We start from the raw sequence: 12120 nt of genomic DNA, 5'->3' as shown, positions 1-12120 counted from the left end.
TAGTTAACTTTGGCTCTGGGAGAATTCCGTCGAATGTCTTGAAGATTCGGAATGCCAGTGAGGCAAGGACAGAAGGAGGGGAATGCTGGAGGGGAGCCTTAGGAAGCCTGTGACAAGTGTTGAGTCTAATAAAAGGACAAGATCATACTTAATTACATAGAGTCATAGATCTATAGACCAAAGGAACTTTGAAGGTCATCTGATTGAACCCCTTCTTTTTACAATGAAGAAAATGGGCCTCGAGAGGCTAAGAGATGTAGCTGGGCTTACACAGGTAGCAAGCAGGCAGGTTTGAAGTGAGGGCCTCTGGCTTCTGGTCCAGCTTCCATAGACTAGTTCAGGGAGTCCCCAGCTTAACTGTCTTGTCCTTCTGTTCTTAAGTGTGGTATAGCATTTTGAAAACATTTCTTTATATGCTAAGATAGAGGCGTGATTCACTTTAGCCCTGAAAAGAACATTCAGGCTTGCAGAGGTCATTACCGTCTGAGTGGAAGGGGCCCTCAGAAGCCCCCTTGTAGCCAGTCCAGTTCTGAACAAGAATTCCTTCGATGCTAGCCGGTCATCCTGCCTATGTTTGCAGACCTCCATGGAGTGGGAACCCACTGCCTTCCACTACCAGATTTTTCTTGCCTCTATAACTGCCTCCCTCTATCAGGCTTCAGTTTGCTTCTCTGTGTCCTGTCTCCTCTGGGGCAAGCAGAGCCAATCTAATAGCTCCTCTGTGCTGTGAAATCTGCAGGAATTGAAGACAGCCAGCACATCCCCCAAGTCTTCTCTGTATTTCCCCAGGCCAAAAGTTCCCTTTTTCTTCAGATCATCTTCTTAGAATATGTCCTGAAGACCTGTCGTCATCTGGGTGACCCTCTGCGCGGGCCCAACCTTGTCTCTACCTTTTTTAAGATGCGGCTCCTAGAACTGAGCAGTGCTCCTAGTGTGACTGATCAGGGGAATGGACAGTCCCTTGTGCTAAGGCCTCTGCAGCTTAGGACAGCCTTAGCCTTTTAGGCTGCCAGGTTGTCCTCCTGAAACACAGTGTGCTTGAAGTCCACTGAAACCTCCAGATCTTTTCCTACTCTAACTGTGGAATATGAACTATTCGCCTCTCTTCCATACCAGAGTTGTTAAATAGATTTTTCAGAACCTAGTTTTAAGGGAAGTATAATGACATTCAGTGATCTGGAAGCATAAGGCTTTTCCCTGAGCCTGGCACGTAGGAGGCATCAGATTTGGGGTGCTTAATGAGCGCCATTCTACCTAAGGGGAGAAATTCTTTACAGATTTTGATCTCAAATAATTGTAGGGACAAGGAATAAATTATTTTCCTTTCCTTGGTACTCTCTGGGTTTGTTATTCCAAGTGTACTTCAGGAACTTAAACTGTATCCTGTATCAAAGAGCCCTACTGTTTAAGAGGGTGGGTGGTTTTTCCTTCTTCTCACAGCTCCTGCTTCCTGGAGGGTGGAGGGAAAAGGCCTTAGGTATTTTATGTTTGTGGTGTGGGTTCCAGATTGCTTGTGAGAGCCTAGCGTGTTTTAGAGACAGCTAAATTAATGACCGGCTTTTTGTCTTTGTTTGTAACTGAATCGATCATTTCTTGTTCCCCTTCTTGAGGTGACTTTGCTCTCTGTCCCCTTGCTTTCACCATTTGTTTCTAGTTTAATGTCTGTCTCTCATCTGAGCAAGTGAGAAGAGGATGAAACTTGGAAGGAAATGGGAACTAACTTCCTTGGTTCCTCTGATCAGGCTCTTAGGGCTGTGGAGTGGACTTTGTGAGGTCCTCTTGTCCTTCAGCAGGATTGCACTGACTCTCTGCTAGGAAGGGGTCTTAAGCACCTCCAGAAAAGAAGCCCCTCCCACCCCCCCAGCTGAGTGCTTTCTAGTGCTGTCCCAGAAGTCCTTTTCACTCCTCTTCTCGTTGAAGTTTTTGTCTGCTGTCATTGCCCTCCAGCAGCTCATATTCATGTGTGCTGGTGCAGTGTAATAGGAGCATTTGCCCTGTGCTGGAGAGGGGCAGTGTCAGTCAGTCAGCATTTATTAAGTGCCTACTGTGTGCTGGGTACTGCTGAGCTCTGAGAATTCAAGAAACAGCAAGAGGCAGTCCCTGCTCTCAGGGAACTCACTGTCCGGGGGTGGGGGGACAGCAGCTACGTACAAACAGGATGTGAATGGCATCGACTTGCAGATGCGCAGGGGGAAGGCACCACAATAAAGAGGGATTGGAAAGGTCTTCCTATAACAGGGACTCGAGGGGAACCAGGGGGCTGGGATGCCAAGAGGAGGAGGGAGAACATTCTGGGCATGGGTGACAGCCAGAGAAAATGCTGAGGGTTGGGAAATGGAGGCACAGTCAGGAGGCCAGAGAGCATGCAGTGGGGTAAGGTGTGAGAAATGGGATACGGCCGAAAGGCCACTAAATTTAGAAGCAGAGATCAAGGGGTAAGTCCCCCCAAATCCAAGTGGCCTTGAATGCTCAACTTCTGTGTCTTTGTTTCCTCCTCTGTGAAATGAGGGGGTTGGTAGATGGTCTTTTTAAGAATTCCAGTTCTGAACCGTTAATTCTGTGATCATGTAAAGGGCAGAGATACTGGAAGCACACAGCTAGACAGTCAGAGTGGTGACCTTTGTGTGGCTGAGTGACTTTTGGGCATGGACGTGAGAGGACATCTCTGGATGGGCAGTGAGGTGAGCAGCCCAGAATTTTCGTGCCTGGACTGAGTGGGGCCAGGGGGAAGCTATCATCTCACCTCATCAGCCTCTTCGGGCATGCTTTGTCTTCTGATGGAGAACAGCTGGTAACCATCCTCTCTCTAAAAAAAGCCTCTTTGTTTTCACCTTGCAACCTTTCCTTTCCCAAGCTGGGTAATTCTCGTTCCTTTGGCCTTTCCTCATAGGTTGGCTCTGAGTCTTCTTGGAGTTTTTCACGTTCCTCTCTAGTTCAGGAGCACAGAACCAGACTCTCCCTGCTTCTGGGTAAACATCTAACTGGATTTAGGTGCTTGAGTTCTGTTAGCAGGTGCCCCAAGACCCTGCCTTAAGCATATTGGACTTTGGTTCTGAAGCCTGGTTTTCCTTTCTTGGATTGGTAGATCAGCATATTTTAGTTCATTGTAATTCAGCAACGCAAGATTAACTCCTATGAGACAGACCATCCTTCCCTACTGAGTCTAAGTGGAAGAAAGTGGGGGTGGGAGGGTGAGCATCGGACACATCCTTTTTCTGCTTGAGTTTTCCCTTTGTTACTAACTGTAAAAAGTCTTACAAAACTTCAGAAGCTCTGTGTACTTTCTCGAGAGATTAGTACTGAAGAAGAGGCTGTAAGACTGCTTTCTCTAGGGCAGGGAGCCAGGAAAGGCAGGGAGGGCAGTCCTGATCAGAAGCAACAGGTGATGAACTGGCTGAGACTGACAGCTGTCACCTGGGGTTGACATGGACAGCGGGTCTGTACCCCACGAGCTCACTGAGGCCTTGGTCTTGGCCTTTCACTGCCCTCTGAATCCTGGATGCTGGTGCCTTCAGCTAGGGCAAGAGAAACAGATTCTTTGGTAGCCCAACTTGGAACTGCAGGTACATCCTCCCATACAAGTGCTGTTACAGGAGGTAGCTGGGGGTCCATAATAATGTTAGTAAGGACTGTACTTCAGTTACTTTGTGATCAATTGATTTCCTTCCTTCCTTCCTTCTTTGATCTCATGTATGACATTGCTTCTGTAAGAAAGCATGTTCTGGGTTCCCAACAAACTGATTGAGAAAACACCTTGAGGAGCAGCTAGGTTGAATAGAACACTGACCCTGGAGTCAGGAGGACCTGAGGTCAAATCGGGCCTCAGAGACTTGATAAAGCTAGCTGTGTGACCTTGGGCAAGTCCCTTAACCTTAACTGCCTTGCCTTGCCCCCTCCAAAAAAACCCACCCAGCTTGAAACACCATAAGATGACAGTGTAAGTTGAGGATTGCTTAAGTCATACTTGTCCTTAAAAAGCTTCTGGGTGTGTTGTTGGTTTGTGGGCATCTTACTCTCTCATCCATAGTGTCCCCAGGATCACTTTCTCTCATTCTCGTTTATAACCACTCAGCCCACTGGGTGGCAGCATGGAATAATGGAAGCAGCACTGGTTCTAAAGACTGATGATCTGGGTTCATATCCTGCCTCTAATCTTTACTACCTTCGTTACCTTGAGCAAGTCATTGCCACTTAGCCCCTGCAGTTTCCTCCTTTAGAAAATGAAGGTGGTCTCTGAGATCCCTTTGGGCTCTTGATCTGTAATAATCCCCCATCTTGCATGTATATAATTTGTTTTTTAACCCAAATAAGTCTCCCTAAATTTTCCTTATGGAAATGTATTTATGGTCGTTTTTTCTGACCATTTTCCAATGATCAGTGCTATTCCTTTTTTAAAACTTTTAAATTCCCTTTTTAAAATGTACCACTTTAAAAAAAAATCAGCATTTTATTTTCCCCCCCAATTACATGTCTAGACAATTTTTAGCATTTATCTTTACAAGATTTTGAGTTCCAAATTTTTCTCCCCACCCCTTCTTCTTCCCCTTCTCCCCTCCCCTCTTCAAGTGGTAGGCAATTTGATGTAGGTTGTACATGTGCTGTCATGTAAAACTGATGCCCATATTAGTCACAGTTGTGAAAGGAGAACCACTGTACGTACCACTCTCTAATCCTCCATTCCTGGGTCTGAGCCATTCCATGTCACCTACATTCTTGTCATCTGCAAATTTAGAGAATCAGCCAGGTAAGCAGACAGGCATTTAGTAAGCACCTACAGTGTACTGGATGCTCTAGTTAGGAGGATGAAGAGTGAGAAAATCCCTGCACAAAGGTAATCGCAAATTGAAACGAATACATAAATATATGCAAAGTAGTTAAACACAAGATAGTTTGGTAGGGGGATCAAGAAAGACTTCCCACAGAAGGTGATGCTTGAGCCGTGTGTTTGTCTGTTTCCCTATCATTTATCACCTGTCCATCTGTCATCTATATCATCTGCCTACATAGCACTTGTCCATTTGTCTGCCTATAAGCCTATCATCCCTCTTTATCACTTGTTAGGCTCCATCTCCGTCTGCCCATACATCACTTATCCCTTTCTGTCTGTCCATATTCTGTGAGTCACAGAGGTGATAATTAGACCCATAGGAGTTGCTAAGGTTACCAAGAGAGAATGTAGAGGACGAAGAGAAGAGGTTTAGGAGGAGACCTCAGGGATCATCCGTAGTTAGGGGGTGTGATAGGAATGATGACCAGTAGAGGAAGAGTTAGACAGGCAAGTGTAGAGCAAGGAGAGAGCAGTGTGAGAAAAACCCAGAGAGAAGAGAGTTTGCAGGAGGAAGGGGTGGTCCTTAGTGTCAGAGCAGATAGGTAAAGAAGGCTGAGAAAAAGGGCTTGAGGAAAGACTGTCAGATGTGGCGATTGTCGATGACTTTGGAGAGAGAATGACGTGGTTGGGGATCAGATTGCAGAGGGCTGAGAAGTGAGTGAGAGGAGAGGAAGTGAAGGCAGCAAGTATAGACAGCCTTTTCTGGGAGTTCAGCTGAGAAAGGAAAGAGTGAGGTAGGACGACAGCTTGAAAGGATAGTTGGTTTTAGTGTAGGTTTTCTAAGGAGGGGAAAGACTGGGCATGTTTAAAGGCTGTAGGGAAGGAATCATAGAGAAAAAGAAGGTAGAGATTCATGAGAAAGGAGGGATAATTCAGGATGCAGTCTGCTGGAGAAAATAGGAGAGGATTGGCTCAAGTGCATATTCAGAGGTTGGCTACCTTCTCATCAGAGATGACAAAAGGAAGAGAAAACGGGAGATGATGTCAGGGGCTTTGAGGTGAAGAAAATGGAGAAGAGCAAGCTTACGTTGAAAGGCCTCAATTTTTTCTATAAAGTAATATAATAAAAATATATCGTATTAAATTAAATAAAGAATACACTTTTCTATTTCATTATTCCAATGCAGTTATCTAACCAGACCCAGGACCATGTCTTTAGGACACTGTTTGTTAGGTCGGCCTTCAGATTCATGCTTCTGTATTCACCCCATCCGTGGTCATGCACTCCCAGTTATATTTGTCCAGCTTGACTTGTATGGCAGCATTGGAACCCTTGCCAAAGTCAGGATCAGTCTATCTCTTGTTAGTCCACCAGGTCTGCCCTTTATCATGGGAGGTTAGTTATTCAGGCAAGTTGTTTTTTTAACAGTATTGCATCCTAAAGGTATTTCTGTATTGATTTTATAAGTACTTTCCCCAACAGTATTGCAGGTAAAGAAGCTAAGCTTGTAAATCTACAATTTTTTTGTTTCTTCATGTTTTAGGAGCTTGTGGAGAGTATTATGTGGAAAACACACGCATCTTACTTTTTTAACCCTCCTCTCAGAATATCTCAGAGGCAACTAGGTGGCCCAGGGGACAGTACCTGGGCCTGGAGTCAGGAAGACTTATCTTCCTGAGGTCAAATCCAACCTTAGACACTTACCAGCAGTATGATTCTGGGCAAGTCACTTAACTCTGCATTTGTAAAGTGACCTGGAGAAGGAAATGGCAAACCTCTTCAGAATCTTTGCCCAGAAAACCCCAAATGGAGTCGTGAAGAGTTGGACACGACTTAAACCACTAAAAGGTATCTCTTTGGAAGAAATGAAAAGCCTGACACAGTCAGCTGCCCCTCACTGATTTAAATAAATAATGATTAAATGCAGAAATTTCTTGGTGACTCAACTGTGGAGATGCTGAGAAATCTTTTAGAAATAGTTTGAATTCTTTTGCAGAAATTTTCCAACCCGGGCCAATATTGAAAAGAAGAAACTGCTACAAGAGGAGAAGGAGCAGAGAGGAGAAGCGTTATCAACAGCACAGTTTGGGTGAGTTCTCTGTTCACGAGCGGAGTCTTTTAAGCCCTTGGACTTCCTTGTATTTTCTTGTTGCTTGTTTTAACAGAATGTATTTATAAACAATACGTGTGACATCCCACTGCCAGGAGCTCTCCAGTCCTTGCTCTCGAGACTTTCCTTCCTGGCTCAAAAGTGGTGACATCTTTGTTCTTGGCAAGAATATCTGATTGATTTGGATGCTGGAAGGGTTCCCAGAGCTTCCTTAATTTAAAGAAATCCGTGTTTATGGGGTGGGGGAAATGTGAGTGGTACTGTACACCTACCTTTGTCATTCAGTTGTTTTAACTTCAGAGACCTTATCCTTAATTTACTTAAAGAAGAAGTTTTTCCACTGGCATGCACATAACCTCTACTTAATTCAGTGGACCCAGTCCACCTTATTTGGTCATTGGCCAAAAGCACAAGGATTATGAAATATGGACTTAGGTTGTAGGATTTCAAATGATTTTTAAATTTGGTCTAGACCCGTGCTTTCATTAGCATGGGAAGCATCTGGTGTGGAACTCATTTGTAACTTAGAGTCTTTGAGAGCTGCTCAGGGTATGATAGTCAGTGGTCACACAGGCACTGAACTTGGACTCAGCTCTTCTGAATCCAAAGCCTGCTCTCTATTTACTGCCATGATGCCTTTCATGAAACGATGTATGATCGTTACACCCAGTGCTTTCAGATGTACAAAGTGCTTTACGTCACCTGTGAAGTGGGTGCTCTACCACATAAATGATTCCCATTTCACAGATGAAGACAACGAAGCCTTAGATAACTGGTGTCGAGGATTTGAACTCATGGCTTTTTGCCTCCAAGTTCAGCCCACTCCTCTATGCCAGGCTATTTCTGTTTGTAGTCTAACTATCATAGATCTAAAATTATTTAGGAAGTGACTTTTGTGGGGAGGTAGGAGATCTGGTTCAACCCCTTCATCTTACAGGGAAGTCTTGCTTAAGTGATAGGCAGCTGGGGGTGCAGTGGATGGAGCAGGGAACCTGGAGTCAGGAAGATCTGAGTTCTAATGCATTCCGGCATACCCCTTCCTGCCTCAGACTCCTCCTCTGTAAAATGGGGATAATAGTAGCAGCTACCTCCCAGGGTTGTTGTGAGGACCGAAACATTTCACAGACTTTAAAGTGCTCACCACTCTTAGGAGGAGGAAGAGGACTATTGCTCAGGGTCTTAGAGGTGGTAAGGATCAGAGATAGGGATGAAACCAAGGCCTCTGACTTCAGATCTGACTGGGGCAAATCATCTAAAAAGTTCCTCAGATTCAGCCCAGAATACTGGATTTCAAAGTATGACTTTAAAAGCAAGATATAGTGATGATAGATGTGCTTGTCTGTTTGGTGACAGGTTTTTGGTGGTGGTATTTAATGTAACAGTTTTAGGCATATGGGATCACATTTTTATCCCATGGCAGCATCATAAATTCAGCCTGCCATTTTCAACTGATTTGGGTTTTTGCTTAGTGGGTTAGGGACAAAAAAAAAAAGAAGATTCTGTAGTCGGAGAATTTAGCGATTTATTTTGTTTATTTAGCAGTTTATTTATTGATGAATGGGGTAGGATGAAGTTCATCTTGTGCTTTGGTAGCTCTAATAGTGAATTGCTCAAGATTTAGATTTTATGAATTGTATGTACGTTAAAGACTGAGTCTAGAAAGAAACCAACAAAGAACTGGAGCTCTTTTTCTGTGATACTTGTTGGGATTTACCCCTGCCTTTATACCCTTTGTTTTCTATAACCTGCTCTCAGTTTCCTTTACTAGCAGTCATATAATGAGATTAATTCTATAAGCTACCTATGAACATCAGCCTCACTCTTTTATGGTCACCCCTAAATATGTAGCTTCTTTTCTTTGAATCTCTAGTACCTTCATAAGTGTCTTAAAGGTATTGGTTACAGGAGGCCAGTCCTTTTGAAGCAGTGGTCTGTAGAGATATTAATTTAATTGCTTCCTCACAATGAGATGGGGAGAAGGTGACCTGATGATTGTCAGCCCCCAAGAAGCTGCTTTAGTGTGGGATAATTGACTGAACCACTGCCAGAGCTGCTATCAGGAGTACCCTGGGCTGTTCCCCAGAAGTGTGGTTACAGGGAGTGATCAGTTGGCTGGCAAGGCAGGTAGTCTTTGAGAGGGTGTCTGAACGACTTGGAAGAACATGGAGTTTGCAGTCAGAGGGTGTGAGTTTGAACCCATCGCTTACAACCAGCTCACACTCAGACTGTAGCTTCAGGTTTTTCCCTGTGTAAGATGAGATCAGACTGGTTTACCTCCCAAGTTTCATTCCCATGCTAGACCTATGATTCTGTGGTCCTCCTTTCCTCTTTTATATGCTTCGTTTTACAAGGTCACTCTTGATAAGTCCGTGGGCGTTAAAGATGCAAATTCAAGCAGTTAGACTTTTATTAGCTAACACCTTAATTCTCATTTCGGGGGGTGTCTTATGGATTGGGGCAGTTTGATGAGAGCAAGATTTGGAGTGATGTAGATTGGGATGTATCGGGGGTGTATCAGGAGCTAGAAGATGGGAGGGTACTGAAGACAAACGAATTCTTTCACAGTTTACTAGCCAGTCAGTAAGCCATTGTTAATTGCCCACTGAATGCCAGGCACCATGCTGAGGGAGCCCTGGGGATACAAAGAAAGGTGAAAGGCAGTTCCTGCCCTCAAGGTGCTCACAATCTATTGGGGGAAGACAATACATAAAAAAGAAGCAGGGAGGGTAGGGGAGAGCGGGCTGCCCAGTACTGAGGCGGCAGGTGGGAAGTGATGGCCATGGGCACTCTCCTGAAATGGAGGATCCTCGCAGAGCTCCCTGACGGTCTCTTGTCCAGTCAGAGGGAGGGAGGGAGCCCAGGGCAGGTGGTACTGAGGAGGTCCGAGTTTCTGAGCTGATGAGATTGAGGTGGGCCTAGACTTGGCTGTGTGGCTTGCAGTCACCCATGTAGCCCACGTGGTACCTTTATGTGAGATGCTCATCCCCCCAGTTAGATCCAGTGGGCATGGAATGAGGATGGAGCTTGTACCTGATTGTCCTTGAGGATGCACTGGCTCATTCTGAGTCCTCTCTGAAGGTCTAGATATTTGATGGGGTTGGGAAGAAGGTGATGGCAGCTTTGGCCTAGCCCGGTGATGACATGTTCCACAGAGCTGTATAAGATTGAGACCACCCTGCAGTTGTGTCGCAATCTGGGGTCCTTGGTGACCCCAGGGTGAATTAAATCAGACTGGAGCTGGGATGAGCCCAGACAAGCTCAGCAGATGACCCCACTAGATTGGTATCTACAGTGATCCCCACACTGACCATTTAGTTGTCTTCATCCCAGAGGAATTGAAGGTTGGCGTATAAAGATGCAGGTCAGTGACTGTAGGAGGGGACCATCTCCAGGGCTCTCATTGCGGTGCAGCAGGGCATGATGCCCTCAGCAAGGCCATTCCTGGGTGATGTGCCTCCTGAATAGATCAGTTTCTGTAGCTGGAATGGCTCATCCTGGTCCAGGGAACATGTGCCAGCAGCAGGTGTGACTGAGCATGGGACTCAGGGCAAGCTTCAGGTATCCAGCATTCAGGCATGCGTTCCAGGTGCAGGTGGGGAGGCCTCACTGATGGGCAGACCTCGGGTGGGCGCTATTCTTAGCCTGTGAGGCAGATGGATCCAGCTGGGTATAGGGCCTGTCTCCTACCCACCTTGTTTACAGGTCCCTCCTCCCAGGGAAGAGAGCACGTGTTTGTATTTCTCCAGCAGTACTTTCCTTCTTACTTCACAGGATTGTGACAGTCTGGAGACAAGGAAATACCACAGGACCTTTTTGTGACTTTTGTGAAGTTCCTATCATGGCATCAAATACTGGTTAGTTTTAAGAGTGAGAGCATCCTCATTGGATACAGTGACAGATTGTACAGGTGTCCCTAGGCCTTAGAGCAAACATTTGTCATTTTTTCATCAGAAAATGTGTGTGATGGGTCTTGCAAAAATAAGACAAAACAAAATTTAGTTTGTAACATTTTGTGACTTTATGTTGTTTACCAGTTCTTTGTTGGTTGGTTTTATTTGTTTGTTTCAGTAAACTAGATGAGTTTTGCTCCTAAGGGGAGTAGTCCATAGCAAGAGCTGTTGTTTTCACTAGACTCTCAAATCTGTCAGGACAGGGACTATTGTGTCCTGTCTAAACGTCCTAGCTCCTGGCCCAGCATGTGCCTCCTACCATAAATATTGATATAAATACCGTAAATACATGTTTAGTGCACTAAATTTCACTTATATGCTTATTAACATCTGTCTTACCTGTACTCAAAAACCAGTTACTTTAAAATAACTCAGCATTGTAAGGTTGGCAGTGACCCCTCCTTTCTTCTGCTTTTTCCTATTTTTAAAAAATTTTGGTTAATGTTTTATTTTGTTTCCAAATCTCCTTATTTTCTTGGGAAGATTAATGTTCCTTTAATAAATCAAATTCTGTGCGGAGTACTGTGCTGAAGAGAGAAAGTTTAGGTAAGACAAGGTCCCTGCTTTCAGGGGGCTTTACATTCTTACGGAGGGGGGGCATCAGATGCTGCACGGGTCTAATGCTCAAGATTAAATTTTCCACTAGAGAATTAAAAACTAAAACCTTGCTATTAAGAAGTTTTGTATTTCTCATCTACAGAAAGATGCAGAGGAAGTGGAAGCAGCCTCCAAATGAAGCATCAAGGAAGCAGCAGCATGGGAAGCACAGGAAGTGGCAGAAGTGGCATGGCGGCCAGCCGCCAGAAGCGGGTGAAGGCGCGGCCAGAGACAAGCCTCGTGCTGGCCCCCCATCAGGCAGCTCTCCAGCAGAAGAGTCCCATGTGGCCCAGACCGAGCTCTACCCAAAGGACGTGGATCCTCTGGGTGTGCTGGCTGACAGCGACGCTGGTGAGGTTCTGGGGCAGCGTAGGGTGACGGCAGGGCCGTCCCCACCCTTCCGCATGCTTAGGGCTCTTGCTGCACCTGAGTGCATCACCCACCTCTCTGTCAGGAGGTATGGTAGACCTCCAGTTGGTCCTTGGTCATTGAATAAAGGCTTCAGTTGGTTTTCCCCACACTTCATTCCTCATCAGACCATATTTACTAGGAATCTTCGAAATTATCCCTCTTGTCAGTCCTTTCAGAGTAATAATATGCCATTCTACTAACATGCTACAGCTGGGTCACCTTTCCCCCTTCAGTTCTGCTTATCATACTCACCCTCTACCCTACACACCGACCTGAGCATGAT

The 12120-nt window shown here is 45.3% G+C and overlaps 1 protein-coding gene across 2 annotated transcripts in view; it reads left to right on the top strand.

Annotated features, from left to right (window-relative positions):
- NUFIP1 (nuclear FMR1 interacting protein 1) overlaps positions 1 to 12120 on the top strand; it is a 58304-nt gene that overhangs the window by 22695 nt on the left and 23489 nt on the right. For both annotated transcript variants that reach the window (XM_069068706.1, XM_069068705.1), the window contains 2 exons: positions 6766 to 6858; positions 11530 to 11777. In XM_069068706.1, coding sequence (XP_068924807.1) covers positions 6766 to 6858; positions 11530 to 11777 — 341 coding nt within the window. The remainder of the gene's footprint in view (positions 1 to 6765; positions 6859 to 11529; positions 11778 to 12120) is intronic.

This window comes from Petaurus breviceps, unplaced genomic scaffold, assembly GCF_028583685.1.
Source record: "Petaurus breviceps papuanus isolate PSGF00001 unplaced genomic scaffold, PetGlider_PUasm1.0 90769, whole genome shotgun sequence".
Classification (NCBI taxonomy): Eukaryota; Metazoa; Chordata; class Mammalia; order Diprotodontia; family Petauridae; genus Petaurus; species Petaurus breviceps.
This window is presented reverse-complemented; position numbering and strand designations above follow the sequence as displayed.